This window comes from Amblyomma maculatum, chromosome 1, assembly GCF_055883805.1.
Source record: "Amblyomma maculatum isolate TAMU_Amacu chromosome 1, ASM5588380v1, whole genome shotgun sequence".
Classification (NCBI taxonomy): Eukaryota; Metazoa; Arthropoda; class Arachnida; order Ixodida; family Ixodidae; genus Amblyomma; species Amblyomma maculatum.
In genome coordinates this window covers 119,228,985-119,246,750 of record NC_139344.1, presented here as the reverse complement: position 1 = coordinate 119,246,750, position 17,766 = coordinate 119,228,985, and the positions used below count along the sequence as shown (strand labels likewise).

Here is a 17,766-nt window from a genome sequence, read left to right as displayed (position 1 = left end):
CTACCAGACACCACGTGAAGCATGGCAGTCTGCGTGGAGTACAGAAACACACACCAAATACAGTACCAGCAGAAAGGACTTAAATACATGTAGAAAACTTCACTTGAAAGCATTTTGCCCATTGAACTGTAATGTTTTAGCATTTATGCACGTAAGCAGTCTGGAGTGTATCTGTCAGACTTTTTGTGCTCAATGAAGTCCATGCACGCATGAGTAAGCAGTGAACAACTCGTAGCATGAAAGGTTTTTTGGGTTCAGGTGTGTATCATGTCTGCAGTTATGTCACCCTCCAAAGTGTATCTGATATATATTTCTGTGAAATGTCTTTTGGGACTTACAATGTCTTGTTCCAGTATAGATGATACAAGGTGAATTTGGAGAGACAATGAAAATGTGTTCATCCTATCTGAAGTTCGTGTTAACAATTTCATGTTAACATGTTAAAAATATGTGAGCATGCATGATATGTGCGATGCGTGCAATACATATGTCCAGATGCATGTTACATGAAAACAATGAATAAAATGGCCTGTTGATAAGAGGGTAGTAGTTGCAAATAGAGCATTTATTGCATTATGCATTAAATGAGCTGGCAAGTGAGAAAATGAAATAGCCTTGTATTATCGTGCTTGAATACTGCATTGGTGTAGTTTTCTTCTTGGGTCGTCTTTTTATCAGTCTTCCGGAGTGGCCACTGCTTTTTTTTTTTTTTTTTTTGCTTTTGATTTTCCTTTGGCTCCTAATGCATTGAAGGTGCCCAGTTTGGTGACTGTAGGTGACACTCTTATCTCGTCTCTTCAGCAGCATGGCTGCTGTCACCAACAATACTATGAGTGGTGCTGCGCCGTTTCATCTGCTGTGGACAGCGTGCACACAGTGCTTGCCTCTGCGCTGCATCAATGCATCTTGTGACGCTACTTCAGTCGAGCATTCGGCATCCAAATTTTTATCCCCAAGTTAAAAAGCAGGGGCACTCTGTGATTACATGCCGTCTTGTCTACTGGAGCAAACGTGTTGCACGTTGTGGGATTTGGGCATTCCACTGGTGCCCCTGAGCGGCCGCCTCCTGCGTCCCACAGTGTTCTTTTTTTCTCTTTCTCCCACCTGAGGTGGTGGAGAGGTGTCCGGACGACTTGTGGCTTTTTGCCATTAGCACCTATTGATGGCAATATGGAACCTGTCTCAACCACTGCATTCATGCGATGGTCTGAGCGAGGCCGGTAGAAAGAACCCTCCGAGACATCATTAAGTATGTACGCTACTGTTCTTGTCTGCCGGCCCCGCTCCTTTGTCTGAACCATGCAGACCAGAAAGGGCTCAAGCTCGCCCACTCAGGGTCCTGCAATCTAGAGTGCGGCTCGAACCTGTTGACCAGCGTCTAGCGATCCGCGATAGACATACCTTGCATTGGTTGCGCACTCTCTCTCAAAGATGCCTTGCAGTCACCATGAGAGAGATCACACTATGCCATTGCATGAATGGGCATACATTCCTCTTCACTTCGTGTGCACAGCAGTGCCTTGCTCCTCGCATCCCCCAGGATGGGGTGATAGTGTGTACTGCTGAAGGACGGCGTTCAATAAACATCTCCTTTGTGAACTTCGAGGCTTGTTTCATTGCAGTGAATCGCTCGCCTCCCTGTGGAAGCCGAGTGCTCACTGCGCTGTTTTGGTGTGTGTAGGGTGACAGCTGATCAGGACTCGGCTTGTGTGAAGCCCGAACTTGCGGTGGCTGGTAGCTTGTTCAACTTTAGAAAAAACAACATGGAGCCTTGCCTTTTTCTCCAAACTAGCAAGAAAGCACGCCCCCACACACAGAAGCTATCTTGTGGGGGTGCATTTTCTTGCCATGGAGGCTTTTTATTGACAGAGCCATGCAATCGCCCCACAAGTTCCATTGCATGGGAATCATCATGGTTTGTAGTCACTGTAAGGTTCGCCATAACTGACGCACACATAACAGTTCATCTGAACTGGATTTCTTTTACATTGAGTCCTATGGAAAATGAACCTAATGGTCTTAAGTTATTCATCTTATGCAGGAATTCTCTAAACCAAATTAATTTTAATGGGTATATGCTGTGTTCATTTGCTTGCAAGTGACCAACATTGCATACGTTTCTAGGCTGTGTGCAGGTTTAAGGTTACGGAGGTCAGTAAATAACTGAATGCGTTTCTTGCCACCCTTCACAGCTAAATAGTACTGTGAGATGCAGCATGGGGGCATTAATGTATAAGTATCTTTTTTCCTTTTTATTTTGGGCCTATTCAGGTGGAGCAAATTCTTCAGAAGCATGACAAGCGACTGCGGACACGCCTCTACACTGTGGTGCAACCATACCGGGGCTCGTTTTTCCCAATCTCACATGGCTGCACTGTCTGCATGACGACACCGCTAACAGATGAGCCCCGCATTGCTGTCAGTCCTGGTGACCGTGTCCTTGTCACGCGCTGGAAAAAGTGAGCTTGTGATCCTGATTTCCTTGACTTGCTGTGCCACTGCTCTGTTCTTTCTCCTTCTTGTTTTGTCCTTGGGTTTTCTTTTTGTGCACATGTTTTTTCTTTACCTGTCCTTTATCCCTTCCATTTTTCTTTTGTGTCCCAAAATTTCTGCACTTGTATCATGAATTGGGGCTTCTTTCCTGCCACCAATAGCCTATTCCCCCAAGATATTCTCTGGATATTTAGAGTGTAAGAGGGAGAACCTGTGAAAGCTTATGAAGAATTCAATAGCACGTGTATAGTGCCATTGGACATCCACAGTGCATCCTATTGGGCATGGCCAAGACGTACAGTATACATATATATGGCAATCTTTTTCTTCTGACATTTTCAGGACATTGTTTTTCAAAATGCAAGAAAAAACATGCTCAAAAGATATACATACATTCTGTCACAAACACAACCTCAGTTGCTTGTGTGTACACTTTGAGATGAGCGTTTTGCTATAATACATTTTTTCCACAACACTGTACCAGCAAACATTTTGTTTGTCATCTCAATGAGACAGTTATAGTTTACGCCTTACCTTACTGTACTTGCACCTTAAGCAGATACTTGTGGTCACTTACAAACAGATCTCCCCTAAACATTTATAAAGAAACTGTGCTTCATGTGGCTAGATATTAATATTGTAACAGTACGGAAGAAGATGAAGTTTAGAAGACAAGTGAAGGAGAAAGACGTTGAAAAAGGACTCTCGTGCCGGACGCGCTGCCGTTGACCAGCTGAGCTCCCTACCCTATCGTCTTGTAGTTCAGCGCTCCTACGTCTTACCCCCTTCGTAACAAATTGGTGGTCAGGTGCTGGGTACGACTACCCTCAAGACGCATCCTCAATCGCTGGAGCTTCGTCGGAGCCGTCGCCTCGCTGGTCTCCCACCCTTTTCAACAAGAATGCAGCAGACTACCGAGCAGCCCCGAACATCAACACGGGACCCTCTACCCTCGTCTCGCGATGCGCCGCCGACCACCACGAATGCGACGCTACCATTTCGCGAGCCTCGTTCCTTTGCCGGCCAAGCAGGGGAAGATGTTGATGACTGGCTCACTCATTATGAACGTGTGAGCCGCTATAACCGCTGGGATTCAGTGGCTAAACTAGCCAATGTAGTCTTTTTTTTGACGCAAACCGCCTTGATGTGGTATGAGAACCACGAGGACTCCCTGACAACTTGGGAAAGCTTTGTCGAAGCCATCAAGGAATGTTTCGGTGACCTAGCTGCAAAGAAGAAACAGGCAGAGCAGACACTTGCTCAGAGGGCCCAGGCAGCCGGAGAAACCTGCACCACCTACATAGAGGCCATACTCAAGTTGTGCAAGACCGTCGACAGCAGGATGACTGAAGATGATAAGGTAGGCCATCTGCTCAAGGGCATTGCGGAAGATGTCTACCACTTCCTAATTGCCAAGGAAAACTTGAGTTCGGTCTCTGACGTTATCCGGCACTGCCGAACATTCGAGGCCCTAAAGACTCGCCGCATTACACCGAAATTTGGACGGCTCGCAAATGTGACTACAGTGGCTAGCATTGAAGAGTCGCCATCTCAAAGCCTCCTGTGCGCCATCCGTGAAATTGTTCGAGATGAGATGTCACGACGTGAGCAGCTTGTCCGGCCCAATGGCTTCGGAGGGGACGTATATGCTCGTCCAACTTGTGGGGGTGCGTGCCCGCCGATGTCCGCGAATGTCACCGACTTTGTCTGCCGCGAAAACCTATACACTCCGCGACCAAGGCCTGAAGAGAATTTCCAACAATTCTCTTGCCATCAGCGTACAGATCCTCGCTCTTACTCCAGTCGTACATCGCGCCGACCGCCGGACAACTACATCGTTCCGGAACCACCATCCGGATATTCGTCGCGGCCTACCATGCAGGAACCAGCTGACACGCCACTTTTTCAGCGACCTCTTCCGGTGTGCTACCGGTGTGGTGTCGCGGGTCACATTTCCCGCTACTGTAATCGGCGCACATCGTTTCGGAATCCCCCGACGGCACCGAACCAACGCATCGTCCAGCCCTACATCGACAACTATCGGCCAGAACATCCTTCCCGGAGGGGCCGTTTTCAAAACGAAGGGCACCGCAGCCATTCGCCAGCGTCTGACCGTAGTGTGACACCACCTCCGTCATTTCGTGTGCGCCGCTCCCCGTCTCCACGGCGCCGATCTCCACCACCAACGCAGGAAAACTAGCCAGCGCGGCCAATGGAGGTGAGGTCGCTGGACAATGTGCGCTGCTACCTATTATTCCTCCGTCTGTGTTCATGTTAAAGAACAAGGTCAATGTGATTGTTGATGGTTTGCCAACGATGGCGTTGGTAGACACTGGTGCTACAGTTTCAGTAATGAGTTTAAATTTTAAGAACCTTTTGAAGAACAAAGTTATGTTTGTTTGGGACAAAACTTCAAATTTTTATGGAGTAAGTGGAGAGTTATTGTATCCGGTTGGGGTATGCAACGTTAAAGTTTCCTTGGGGGGCACAGTGTTTCCGGCGGAGTTTGCAGTACTGCCCCGATCTACACATGACGTAATCTTGGGAATTGACTTCCTGCGTATGTGCGGCGCTACAGTTGACTGTCGAACGGGAGAGCTAAGTGTTAGTGGTTCTCTTCCTCGTGAACTTTTGGAAGAGACATCAAATTATGAAGACGTTTTGTGTGTGTGTGATGAAGTCGTCATACCGCCACATTCAGCAGTGTGTGTCCAGGTGTCCTGCTCCCGTGCTATTAACGACTCTTTTGAGGCTACTGTGGCGCCTCTTAATTTACAGTGCGTAAAGAAAAATGCGTTAGTGCCGCATTGTTTGGTTCGCGTGAAAGAGGGCCGTACCGGACTGTGGACTATAAATTGCTCATCGGAACCAGTTGTTTTTCCAGCGGGTTCCAAACTAGCTTCATGTAGCGCAACTCTCCCGAATTGTGTAGCTGTCGTTACTCCTTCCCTAGACAACCCCGCTACTAACTCACCTGCTGACGAAAAGCTTCTTCCGATGATCAGCGCATCGTTGAACACCTCACAACGACAGATATTGAGGAACCTCTTGTCCCAGCACCTATCCGTCTTTGATTTCACGCAGTCCAACGGCTCGCAACGTTTTCCGCTGTCGCGCGCACGTCACAGGATTGACACGGGATCTGCCCATCCGATCCGTCAAAAGCCGTATCGCGTGTCACCATCAGAGCGTAAGATCATCACCGAGCAAGTCCAAGACATGTTGAACAGGGGCGTAATACAGGAATCCTCCAGTCCTTGGGCTGCTCCCGTGATATTGGTGAAGAAAAAAGACGGAACATGGAGGTTCTGCATTGACTATCGTCGCCTCAACTCCATCACTAAAAAGGATGTGTATCCTCTACCACGCATCGACGATGCCATAGATTGCCTTTTTTCCGCGTCTTATTTCTCTTCAGTTGATTTGCGATCGGGTTATTGGCAGATTCCGATGGATCCTGCTGACAAGGAAAAAACTGCATTTGTTACCCCGGACGGCCTATTTGAATTTAACGTGATGCCCTTCGGCCTATGTAATGCGCCGGCCACATTTGAAAGATTTATGGACACAATACTTTGTGGCCTCAAGTGGGAAATCTGTATGTGCTATTTAGACGATGTTGTTATTTTTGGCCGGACTTCTACTGAACATAACACGCGACTCGCTGTTGTGTTAGATTGCCTACAGAAGGCTGGCCTTGTCCTGAATTCTAAAAAGTGCCGTTTTGGTGAACGTCAAGCGCTGGTACTCGGGCATCTCGTCGACCGCGATGGAGTTCGGCCAGATCCACAGAAGACTGCAGCAGTTGCAGCATTCCAACGACCACAGACTCAAAAGGAGCTCCGCAGTTTTCTGGGCCTGTGTTCCTACTTTCGACGATTCATTCCAAAGTTTGCCGACGTCGCCTACCCTCTGACATCCCTTCTACAAAAGGACGTCCCTTTCGACTGGACCTCAGATTGCGACGCGTCTTTCCGCCAACTAAAATTTCTGCTAACATCACATCCCATACTACGGCACTTCAACCCCTCCGCTCCGACTGAAGTCCACACTGATGCAAGTGGGATTGGTGTTGGCGCTGTGCTTGTGCAACGTTCGACAACAGGCGAGCATGTAATTGCGTATGCAAGCCGTTCCCTCAGCAAACCTGAGCGTAACTACACTGTTACGGAGCAGGAGTGTCTCGCTGTAGTTTTCGCTGTTCAGCGGTTTCGTTGCTACCTATATGGACGCCATTTCACGGTTGTGACGGACCATCATGCCCTGTGTTGGCTTGTCAACCTTCGTGATCCATCTGGTCGTCTGGCACGCTGGGCCCTTCGTCTGCAAGAGTACGACTTCACTGTTTCGTACAAGAGTGGCCGCAAACACGCCGATGCAGACTGTCTCTCACGCCTTCCTCTTCCTACGACCGAATGTGACTCTGGTGATTTCGATCATTACATCGCCTCCGTCGTGCCCGAGTTTCCCGACGCCTCGGCTCTGAGGACTGCGCAAGAGACCGACATAAGCCTCGAGCCCCTGCTTGCGGAGGCGCGGGATTCCACTGCTTCCAGCCCATTTTGTCTCCGTGATGGCCTTTTGTACAAAAAGGCTTACTCAAGCACCGGTACGAATTTTCTGCTTGTGGTTCCCGAGAGCTACCGCTCGTGCATCTTACGCGCCATGCACGACGACCCCACTTCCGGTCACCTGGGCTCTGCAAGAACGCTCCATCGTGCCCGCGACCGGTTTTATTGGCCAAAGATGCGCCAGACAACTGAGCGATATGTGGCGAGCTGCACTGAGTGCCAACGACACAAACGCCCTACGTCCACGCCACAGGGCCTGCTGCATCCTGTGACTCCACCACGTGGCGCATTTGAGAAAATCGGAATCGACCTTATGGGTCCCTTCCCGAAGTCATCCGACGGAAATCGTTGGATCGTGGTTTGTGCCGACTACCTCACCCGCTACTGCGAAACGGCAGCTCTTCCTTCAGCCACCACTCACCACGTGTCCCAGTTCTTGCTCCGTTCTGTGATCCTCCGCCATGGACCTCCGCGAGTGATCATCAGTGACCGAGGTCGCCAGTTTATGGCAGATGTTGTGGAAGAGCTTCTTCGTTTGTGTGCATCGCATTTTAGGCATTCCACACCATATCACCCTCAAACCAACGGCTTGACGGAGCGCACAAACCGCACACTCACAAACATGCTATCTATGTACATCGCATCTGACCACAAGAATTGGGATACTATACTGCCATTTATAACGTTTGCATTCAACACCGCAACCCATGAGACTACTGGCTACAGCCCGTTCTTCCTGCTATATGCCCGTCCTCCTCGGTATTGTCTAGATACCATTCTTCCTTACTCCGTCCATGATGAACCGTGCATTGCGGAAACTCTTTGTCGAGCCGAAGAAGCTCGGCGTCTCGCCCGTTTGCGAATTCTCGCTTCTCAAGAGCGTTCAAAAGCTCGGTACGACAGCCGGCATAACCATGTGTCTTACGCCCCTGGAGATTTAGTGTGGCTTTGGCGACCTCTCCGAAAGCGTGGTTTAGCGCAGAAAATGTTGGCGCATTACGCTGGCCCTTACGTTGTGCTTGAACGCGTCAGTGAAGTGAACTACCAAATAGCACGTATGACAGCAAGTGGTCGTCGTTCAGTCAGAACTGAAGTTGCCCATGTCGCCCGGATGAAGCCGTGTCACTCTCGTGGAAACGAATAACTACCTCGCCCGGGGGGCTTCGTCTGCAAAGGGGGAAAATGTAACAGTACGGAAGAAGATGAAGTTTAGAAGACAAGTGAAGGAGAAAGACGTTGAAAAAGGACTCTCGTGCCGGACGCGCTGCCGTTGACCAGCTGAGCTCCCTACCCTATCGTCTTGTAGTTCAGCGCTCCGACGTCTTACCCCCTTCGTAACAAATTGTTCAAATCTCTTTGTGTTCATTTGACATTTTTATGTGTTTAGGGGAGACCCCTTGGGAGAAGTTTGGCAGAAATAAATCCTTAGCATCCACCACCTGAGCCTACCTGTATGGCTTCAGAGAAGGCTGTGCATATTTCTCAGAAATTTTGCAGTTCAGAAAAATTCCTGATACAGGGGTCAAGCCTGTGACCACTACCCTAACTAAATAAAACCACTGACCATTTTTAAGGCAAGTGCAAATTGATAATTTTTAAGCAGGAACAGTGTTGGCCCAGTGTAAGTAAGAGAGGTTGCCTAGGTATGTTAAATTTCAGTTAGAGTAAATCATTAGCTCTCCGCTAATTCGTTCATTAACGGTGAGGGGGAGGGCAGAAGAGTTCAGGATCTCTCTACAGAATAGGTATTCAGCTCTAACCGAGGATGGCGACATTACCCTAGAAGCAAGGAACAATAATTTCAGAGATATCATTACTGAGTGCGCGGTAGAAGTAGGCGGTAGAATAGTGAGAGAGGATACCGGTAAGCTGTCTAAGGAGACGAAAGATTTGATTAAGAAACGCCAGAGTATGAAAGCTTCCAATCCAACAGACCGGATCGAATTGGCCGAGATATCAAAGCTAATCAATAAGCGCAAGGTGGCCGATATAAGGGAGTATAACATGGAGAAAATTGAGCATGCTGTAAAGAATGGGGGAAGCCTTAAAGCGGTAAAGAAGAAATTGGGCATAGACAAAAACCAGATGTATGCGATAAGGGACAAGGCGGGCAACGTCATCACGAATATGGACAAGATAGTCAAAGCAGCCGAGGTGTTCTATACAGATCTCTACAGTAGCCAAAGTAGTCAGGACCGTAATGAGATGGGCGATAGGGAAAAACAGTCAGACGTTCCACCAGTAACGAAGGACGAGGTCAAGAAAGCATTAGAAACTATGAAAAGGGGGAAATCAGCTGGAGAGGATCAGATAACTACAGATTTGCTTAAGGACGGGAGGGATATCGTGCTAGAAAAATTGGCCACCCTGTATACACAGTGCCTGGTGTCATCAACGGTACCGGAACCATGGAAGAATGCAAACATTATCCTCATTCATAAGAAAGGGGACTCTAAGGACCTTAAAAATTACAGACCAATCAGCTTACTGTCTGTTACGTATAAGGTATTTACTAAGGTAATCGCTAATAGAATCAGGACTTAACCTTAGACTTCAATCAAGCAAAGGATCAAGCAGGGTTTCGGAAACGGTACTCTACTATCGATCATATCCATACCATCAATCAGGTGATAGAAAAATGCTCGGAATATAACCAGCCCTTATACATAGCATTCATTGATTACGAAAAAGCATTTGACTCAGTTGAAACCTCGGCGGTCATGCAGACATTGCGAAATCAGGGGGTAGACGAGCCGTACGTGAAAGTGCTGGAAGATATATATAGTGGCTGCACAGCAACTATAGTTCTGCATAAAGAAAGTAACAAAATTCCCATAAAGAAAGGTGTTAGGCAAGGAGACACAATTTCCCTAGTACTATTCACAGCTTGCTTAGAGGAAGTAATCAAAGACTTGGAATGGGAGCAGTTAGGGATAAGGGTAGATGGAGAATACCTCAGTAATCTGCGATTTGCTGATGACATTGCCTTGCTAAGCAACTCGGGGAATGAACTGCAAATAATGATTGATGACCTAAACAGGAAAAGCAGAAAGGTAGACTTGAAAATCAATATGCAGAAGAGAAAGGTAATGTTCAACAGCCTCGGGAAGGAACAGCAGTTTACATTAGGTAGCGAAGTACTGAAAGTAGTAGGCGAATATGTCTACTTAGGACAGGTAGTAACCGCAGATCCAGACCATGAAAAAGAAATAACAAGAAGAATAAGTTTGGGATGGAGCGCATTTGGCAAGCACTCGCAGATTGACTAGCAGCTTACCGGTATCGCTAAAGAGGAGAGTATATAACAGTTGCATCTTACCTGTACTCACCTATGGCGCTGAAACGTGGAGGGTAACCAAGAGGATTCTACTTAAGTTGAGGACAACCCAAAGGGCTATGGAACGAAAAATGGTAGGGGTAACATTAAGAGATAGGAAACGTGCACAGTGGGTCAGAGAAATAACTCAAGTTACCGACATTCTAGTGGAAATTAAGAAGAAGAAACGGACATGGGCAGGACATGTACTGCGAAGAGAGGATAACCGATGGTCGCTTAGGGTAACAAACTGGATTCCAAGGGAAGGAAAGCGTAGCAGGGGGCGGCAGAAAGTTAGGTGGGCGGATGAGATTAAGAAGTTCGCAGGGGTCAAGTGGATGCAGCTAGCACAGAACCGGGTTAAGTGGAGAAATATGGGAGAGGCCTTCGCCCTGCAGTGGGTATAGTCAGGCTGATGATGATGATGATGGTGATGATTAGCTCTCCAGCTTGAGAGGATCAGGTTACTGCATATTTGTTGGATGGTGGAGACATCGTGCTAGAACAACTGGTCACCCTTTATACACAATGCCTCATGACCTCTAATGTACCAGAATCTTGGAAGAACGCTAACATTATTTTAATCCATACAGATGGATGTCAAGGATTTGAAAAATTGCGGATCGATCAGCTTACTGTCTGTTACATACAAGGTATTTACTAAGGTAATATCTAATAGAATAGGTGCAATCTTAGACTTCAATTAACCAAAGGATCATGCAGGCTTTCTTGAAAGCTTCTCTACAATAGATCATTCTACACCGCCATCCAGGTGACAGAAAAATGCTTGCTACACAACCAGCTCCTATACATAGTATTTTTAGATAACAAGAAAGCATTTGACTCAATCAAAACCTCAGCAGTCATGTAGGCATTGCAAAATGAGGGTATGGATGAGCCATATGGGAAAGTACTGGAATATATATGTAATGGCTGCACAGTAACCATAGTCCTCTGTAAAATTAAAAAAACTTCCACAAGGAAGGTCACTGCACAAAGAGGGACAATCTTTCTAGTACTATTCACCTCTTGCTTAGAGGAAGTATTCAGATACCTGGATCGAGAACAGTTAGGGATAATGGTTGATAGAGAATACTTCAGTAATCTGCAATTTGCTGGTGACATTGCCCCGCTAAGTACTTCAGGGGACAAATTTCCAAGGGTCATTAATGACCTAGACAGGCAAAGCAGAATGGTACGCCTAAATGTTAATATGCAGACAACTAAAATAATGTTCAACAACCTCGGAAAAGAACGGCAGTTTCTCATAGGTAGCAAGCTGCTGGAAATGATAAGTGGACACATCTACTTAGGACAGGTAGTGGCTGCAAATCCGAGCAACGAAAGGGAGGTAACCAAGAGAACCTGACTGGGAGGTAGCACATTTGGCGTGTACACTCAGATTATGAATTGCAGCTTACCAGTATCCCTCAAGAGGAAAATACATTGATGCTCACCTTTAGGGCAGAAACATGGAGGCTAATGAAAAGGGTTCTACTTAGGCTAAGGGCATTGCAGAGCTATGGAAAGGAAAATGCGAGGTGTAACGAATTTTCCCCAAAGCATAAGCTTCTTATTTACCACACTATAATTCAATCACACATAAACTACTGTCACCTCATTTGGGATACAACATCCAAAACAAATCTGAACACCATACTTGTTCCAAAAGAAGGCCATTAGACTGATTGTTGGTGCATGTTACACTGCCCACACGGAAACAACATTTCAACAAAATAGGATTTATCGTGTACATAGCATGCTTGAGTGTCGTTTACTTCACTACCTTAAATTGTCACCTCAATGCTTAACTGACTCCTTGAAGAATATTGCTGGCCTTAAGCCTTACATAAAACCCTTTCACACCAGAAGTAAACAAATATGGAACGTTCCTCGTACGAGGACACTATACGTTAACCAGAGCCTGCGTTATACATTACCATGCATACTAAATCATTACAGCATACAGAACCCAAACATCTTTACCGCCTCAATTAAGGACTTTAAACAGTATTTCATCAATTCTGCCCTGTCTTTCTGTACTTTCCGTTCCTTGCCTAGAACATTACCATAAGAATAGTCACTTTATTTTCATTACGTTTTGCCATGTTGCGTGCATACTGTTTGATGATTGTTGGTCGTTAATTTACTGTGCTAGTTTTTAATTTGCTGTTTCATTTGCATATTTGTGCTCTTTTTATCTTTTTGTGCTTCACAATTTTTAAGTTATATATGTATATGTTCACCTTGTTTTCACATGTCTTGTTGCTCTGCCTTTACTGGGCCTCGGGCATCTCTCAAGCTATCGTAGCTTTTTGCCTGAGGCCCATTTCCTGTATATTACTCGAAAAAAAAATTTTCAGTTTAAATTTCAATTAAAAGACTGGAATCGTGCAGAGTGGGTCAGGGAACAAATGCAATTTAACGACATTTTAGTCGAAATCAAGAAGAAAAAGTGTGCATGGGCAAGAAATGTCAGTAACCGATGGTCTCTAAGATTGATGGACTGGATTCCTTGGGAAGGCAAGCATAGCAGGGGTCATCAGAAGTTAGGTGGGCAGATGAGGTTAGAAAGCTTTTGGTGTATAAATGGATGTAGCTGGAACAGGACGGGGTTAATTGGAGGATTATGGGAGAGGCCTTTGTCCTGTATTGGGCGTAGTAAAAGCTGATGACGATGACTATTCATTAGAAGCTGCCAGTGTACAGTCGTAACACTAGAGTCATAAATTATACAGCTTTCACAACAAACTTACAGTTCAAAAAATATTTGTTCTAGCTCAAGAAACAAAGCTGGTATCACCGCCACTGTATAGATTACCACACTTCATCTCCTGCCCATTACTTTCTTTCACCTTTACCTCACAGTGCTTTGGCCAGAAACTCTAGCCTCCGTTTCCAGACCCCCTTTTTTTTTTTATGTGCATGATTTTAGTGGCCTTGATTGCAGTGACTGAAAAGCCATTTACTTTGTTGTGCAGTTTTTAACTTAATATTAAGATGCTAAGACCAAATCAGAAAGGATCTTAGTCCTGCAGCATCATCCATAAAGTGCTCATTTTTGAGCGCAGTGCCCTTCCACTGCAATGTGCTTTCTTACCGACTCGAAGTAAATGGAAGTGCTGTTTGATGCAGGGTTCACAGAAATCTGGACATTCATTTGGCTTCACCCAGTTTTTTTTTTTTTACCTATTGACAGCAACTAAGAAAACTTTGTGTCACATTTCTGTTGCTCTTCAAAAACTTTGCTTTTTATGTGCATCTTATTCATAATCTCATTAAAATTTGTTCTTGGGGTGTGACATTTTTGCACACTTCGGGAGCAGTGTTCACCACTTCTCAAAGGATTGAGGTGACAGCTGAGCTAGAGGTGTGGAGAGTTATTCAGGCTTGGCTGCCAATTTGCTGACATTAAAGGCTAAAAGCGTTTTAAGTGGGAAAAGTTAAGGAACTAGGCTGCCTACTCACCACTGTAATTCACCTCTGGAGTACTCAACTGTTTGGCTTGTGAGATATGGCGCAATTTTGTTTTTGTTTTTTGCTTTTTGTGTGTGTGCATGTATGTGTGTTATTGCGTAGCCATCCTGTACATTTAACTGCGACCAGGTGCCTTTTTTTTTACTACTATCACAAGCATCAAGCAGAGAATAAATTTGGGCATGTTGGTGATTCATTAAGTGCGTAATAATAGGGCACAAAGGAAGATGGGACGAGCGAGTGGAAAAAACGTCTCCTTTCTTTGTACGCTATACAGGGTGTTTCATCTAAGATTTTACCTATTTTTTAAAAATAGGAAAATTAAGTTTTATTGTCGATTCTTCTTTTAGTTGTTGTATTAAGAGTAGAGAAAAATCAGGAGCCTAAAGGGTACTAATTAGCTTAATAATTAACTAAGATTACCTAATTAACTTTTTATTTATACCAGCTAGGAGCTGCTTTCAAATTGCAACAGTGAGCTACCGGTGTGAGAATGCTAAATAGTATTTTAAACGACAAGAAACGCGCATTTCTTAAGGACTGCAGCGCTGGCAATTCTGGCTGCTTTCGACGCATGAAAACGAAACCTAGCAGTCGAGGCGCGCACTTATGCACGCCCATGAGTGATGCAGCCGTGACGTCACCGAGAGAAACCAGCCGTCTGGTGGCGGCCGCTGCCGCTCGCGAAATAAGCACCTGGAGCTGCGTCATGGTCTAGTAGGATCTTGAGATATCAACAACGCATTGCGGACGAAGCTTGTCATGGTGCGAGCGTAGCGCTGATGGTATGGGCAAATCAGCCCTCCCTCTTGACTACAAGCTTTGGCTCCCAGAGGGTGAAATAAATAGAAAAGCAGTACATGCACAGATATCGCACCACTGGATGTGATGACGCAGCGCAGGACGAGTATTTCACGAGCGGCAGCAGCCGCCTTCAGACGGCTTCATTCGCCCGGCGACGTCACGACTGCGTCACTCGTGGGTGCGTACAATTCCGCGAGCGTCTGCTAGGGTTCGTTTTCGTGCGTTGAAAGTGGCCAGAATTGCCAGTGCTGCAGTCCTTAAGAAATGCACGTTTCTTGTCGTTTAAAATACCATTTGGCATTCTCACACCGGTAGCTCACTGTTGCAATTTGAAAGTAGCTTCTAGCTGGTATAAAGAAAAAGTTAATTTCTTAATCTTAGTTAATTATTGAGCTAATTAGTATGCTTTAGTGCTCCTGATTTTTCTCTACTCTTAATACAACACCTAAAAAAATAATCGACAATAAAACTTAATTTTCCTATTTTTAAAAAATAGGTAAAATCTTAGATGAAACACCCTGTATTTCCCACTTAAGGGAGGATGCAAGGCTAAAGGGCCAGCTTTTGAACTGTAGCACCAATTTCAATAATATTTTCAGGGATGGCTTATATCCTCTTATTAGAATATTTTCTGTTTTATCACCTTAGCACAATTACAAAAAAATTTGTAGCTGTCATAATAAGTAATTAAGTGTGTCAGCTTAGGAAAACTACCATTTAAAAACTAATGAGGATGTAGTAACCGTTTTTTTGCTTTAACCATTCGTGCTTAGTTAACATTCAGGTAGCTAATTGTGCAGGATAAGGCCAATTGGGGTATTGCGGGTTTTTTGTGACATTTTTGCAGAAATCGGAGCACCTTAGAAACCACATTCATTTTTTTCTGTTGTCATTATATGTTGCATATTTGATAGTTTCTTTACCTTGAAGAATAATTAAGAATCCAAACAGTACCTTATCTTATTCCCAACAAAATGTGAGTCCAGAAACCACCTTGAAAGCAGCCTTTTACGAAAGAGTTTGGAAGTTGTAATTTTCCTAACAGTTGTGCTTTTGCACAAAGTACAAACTGAGAAAAATGAGTTCAAAGATTTTAGAACATGTTATTCAAATTATCGCCTGAATTAATAAATTGCATTGGCCTGGTGCATATGATGGGCTGTCCTTTTCAACACGACACTGACCTGTGGCAATTGCTTCGAGCTTCCTCTTCCCCCCCCCCCCCCCCTCCCCACCCCTCCCCGGCTTTATAGCTGCCCATCGCCCTTTTCTGCATTCCTGAAATGCTTCCTTTAAATACTTTTCTTGGTTGGTTGCTGGGTGTACCTCTTCGTCTAGGCTCCATATTCTATCTCCAGCTTGTCGAGCACTTTGTGCCAGAGCCCAAAATTTGCCTTTCCTTTCTGTTTTTGTTTTTAGTTGTCAGCTGTACTCACGATAGCAGGTCCTTTTTGGCTAGACAGTGTGAAAAATAAGCATTCTAACTTGGGGATGCACTCCATGTTCAGTTTCTTGCCCCTATACGGCTGCATCTTGAAATCAATGTTAATAGGTGCTTTCAGTGGTAAATGCACCCCAGCTCTCAAAACACTACGCAGATGACAACCAAACTTGCTGGCAAGTTTCTTTAATACATGCGCAATCCAAACCAACAAAAATTTATGAACACATTTTTTTATGAAAATTGTATTCTAGCCCCGCATCCCCTCTTAAGTACTATCATCAGGCACTTATAAAGTTCCTGAAAACCATTGCAGCTCAGTTGCTTACATAATAGAATCGTTAGTAATTTTAGAGAAGGCAGTTTCTATCTCTACACATTGAGTATTTTGTTTGATTGCAACAGTAATATTTGCCTGAGGAGACTATGCACTCTAAGCATCACATGTTTTTGTTTGAAATGCCCAAATCTTTTTCATGGTTATCAGTGGTGATGTTCGTTTTTAAATGTTTGGAAACATAAAACCATGTAATTTCAGACACATCACTAGGTAGCCGTGGCAAATGCAAAGGGTTTTGCGTAAAATTTTGAAGTGTTTGTGTCTGACATGAAGGACATGGTAGACAGGTTTTTTTGCTGTTTTAACCAAGCCTATGCAGTGGTGTGGACTGACTGATATGAAAAAATTTTTACTGTGTTTCAGGCAATCATCTTAACATTATTGGGACGAAACTGACTATTGGCTCAGGTGTCAGAATAACTGTGTGTCGAATCATCTGTAGAAAACAGACTCATCGCTTTTTGGGAATTTTGACTGGAGTGATCTTAGCCACTGTATTCACCGTAGTAGTTTTTCAAATGGCAGTCTGTTTGCAGGGACAGGCTAGAAAGCTTACAGGTTCAGTTCCCAACCTAGGCAACTGCATTTTGCAGGTAAAACGCAGCAATGTATGTGCTGAGATCTCAGTTGAAATTGCTGCGTTGGCCAAAATTAATCTGAAGCCCTGCAATGTGACGCACATCATAGACCATTTGCAGCTTTGGTGCATGAAACTACATACTTGTATCTAAGCCCAGTTTATGCATAAAACATAGTTTGTTTGTTGTTGTTTTCTTAACAAATTAGTGGATGTATTTGAAAGTCTTACTTCTGGTTGAAATCGGCGAAATTATTTTTTTTTTTACAGGCACTGGCTTTATGGAGAGTTAGAAAGTGCAAAATTTTCTACAAAAGCATGTAAGTATAAAGAAAGCTAAATGCCACTCCTTGTAGGGTGCAAACATGCATGCATGTCTTGCTGTGATGTTTTGAAAAACCTTCCGACCATGTTTGGACTTTAAGAGATGAGTGAAGGCAGTGCCTATGTGAGGTGGTTACGGGGACCCCTTTTGTACAAAGTGTATTTCACTCCGGTGCACATGTCCTGCTATTGGCTGAACAGCAGATTTTAAAGTATTGTATTGTAAACATTTTCGTGTGTTTTATGTGGTGGAATATATGTTCAAGTGGTAACATGCAACTTTAGGACCTCGCCCTCATTTTACTGATGGCCAGTAACTCTGTGATGAGGGCAGCATGAACGTGGAAAAGCAACCTTAACCGGTCCAGAGTTTCTGGAAAATGTTACAACATGCATGCCACAAAAGAGAAATAAAGCTATACA

General features: G+C 44.8%; 1 protein-coding gene across 1 annotated transcript in view; it reads left to right on the top strand.

Moving 5' to 3' along the window:
- Positions 1 to 17,766, top strand: part of LOC146203707 (palmitoyltransferase ZDHHC6-like) — a 78,740-nt gene that overhangs the window by 45,558 nt on the left and 15,416 nt on the right. The window contains exons 6-7 of the mRNA XM_084588866.1: positions 2,272 to 2,459; positions 17,290 to 17,339. Of these exons, the coding sequence (XP_084444992.1) occupies positions 2,272 to 2,459; positions 17,290 to 17,339 (238 nt within the window). The remainder of the gene's footprint in view (positions 1 to 2,271; positions 2,460 to 17,289; positions 17,340 to 17,766) is intronic.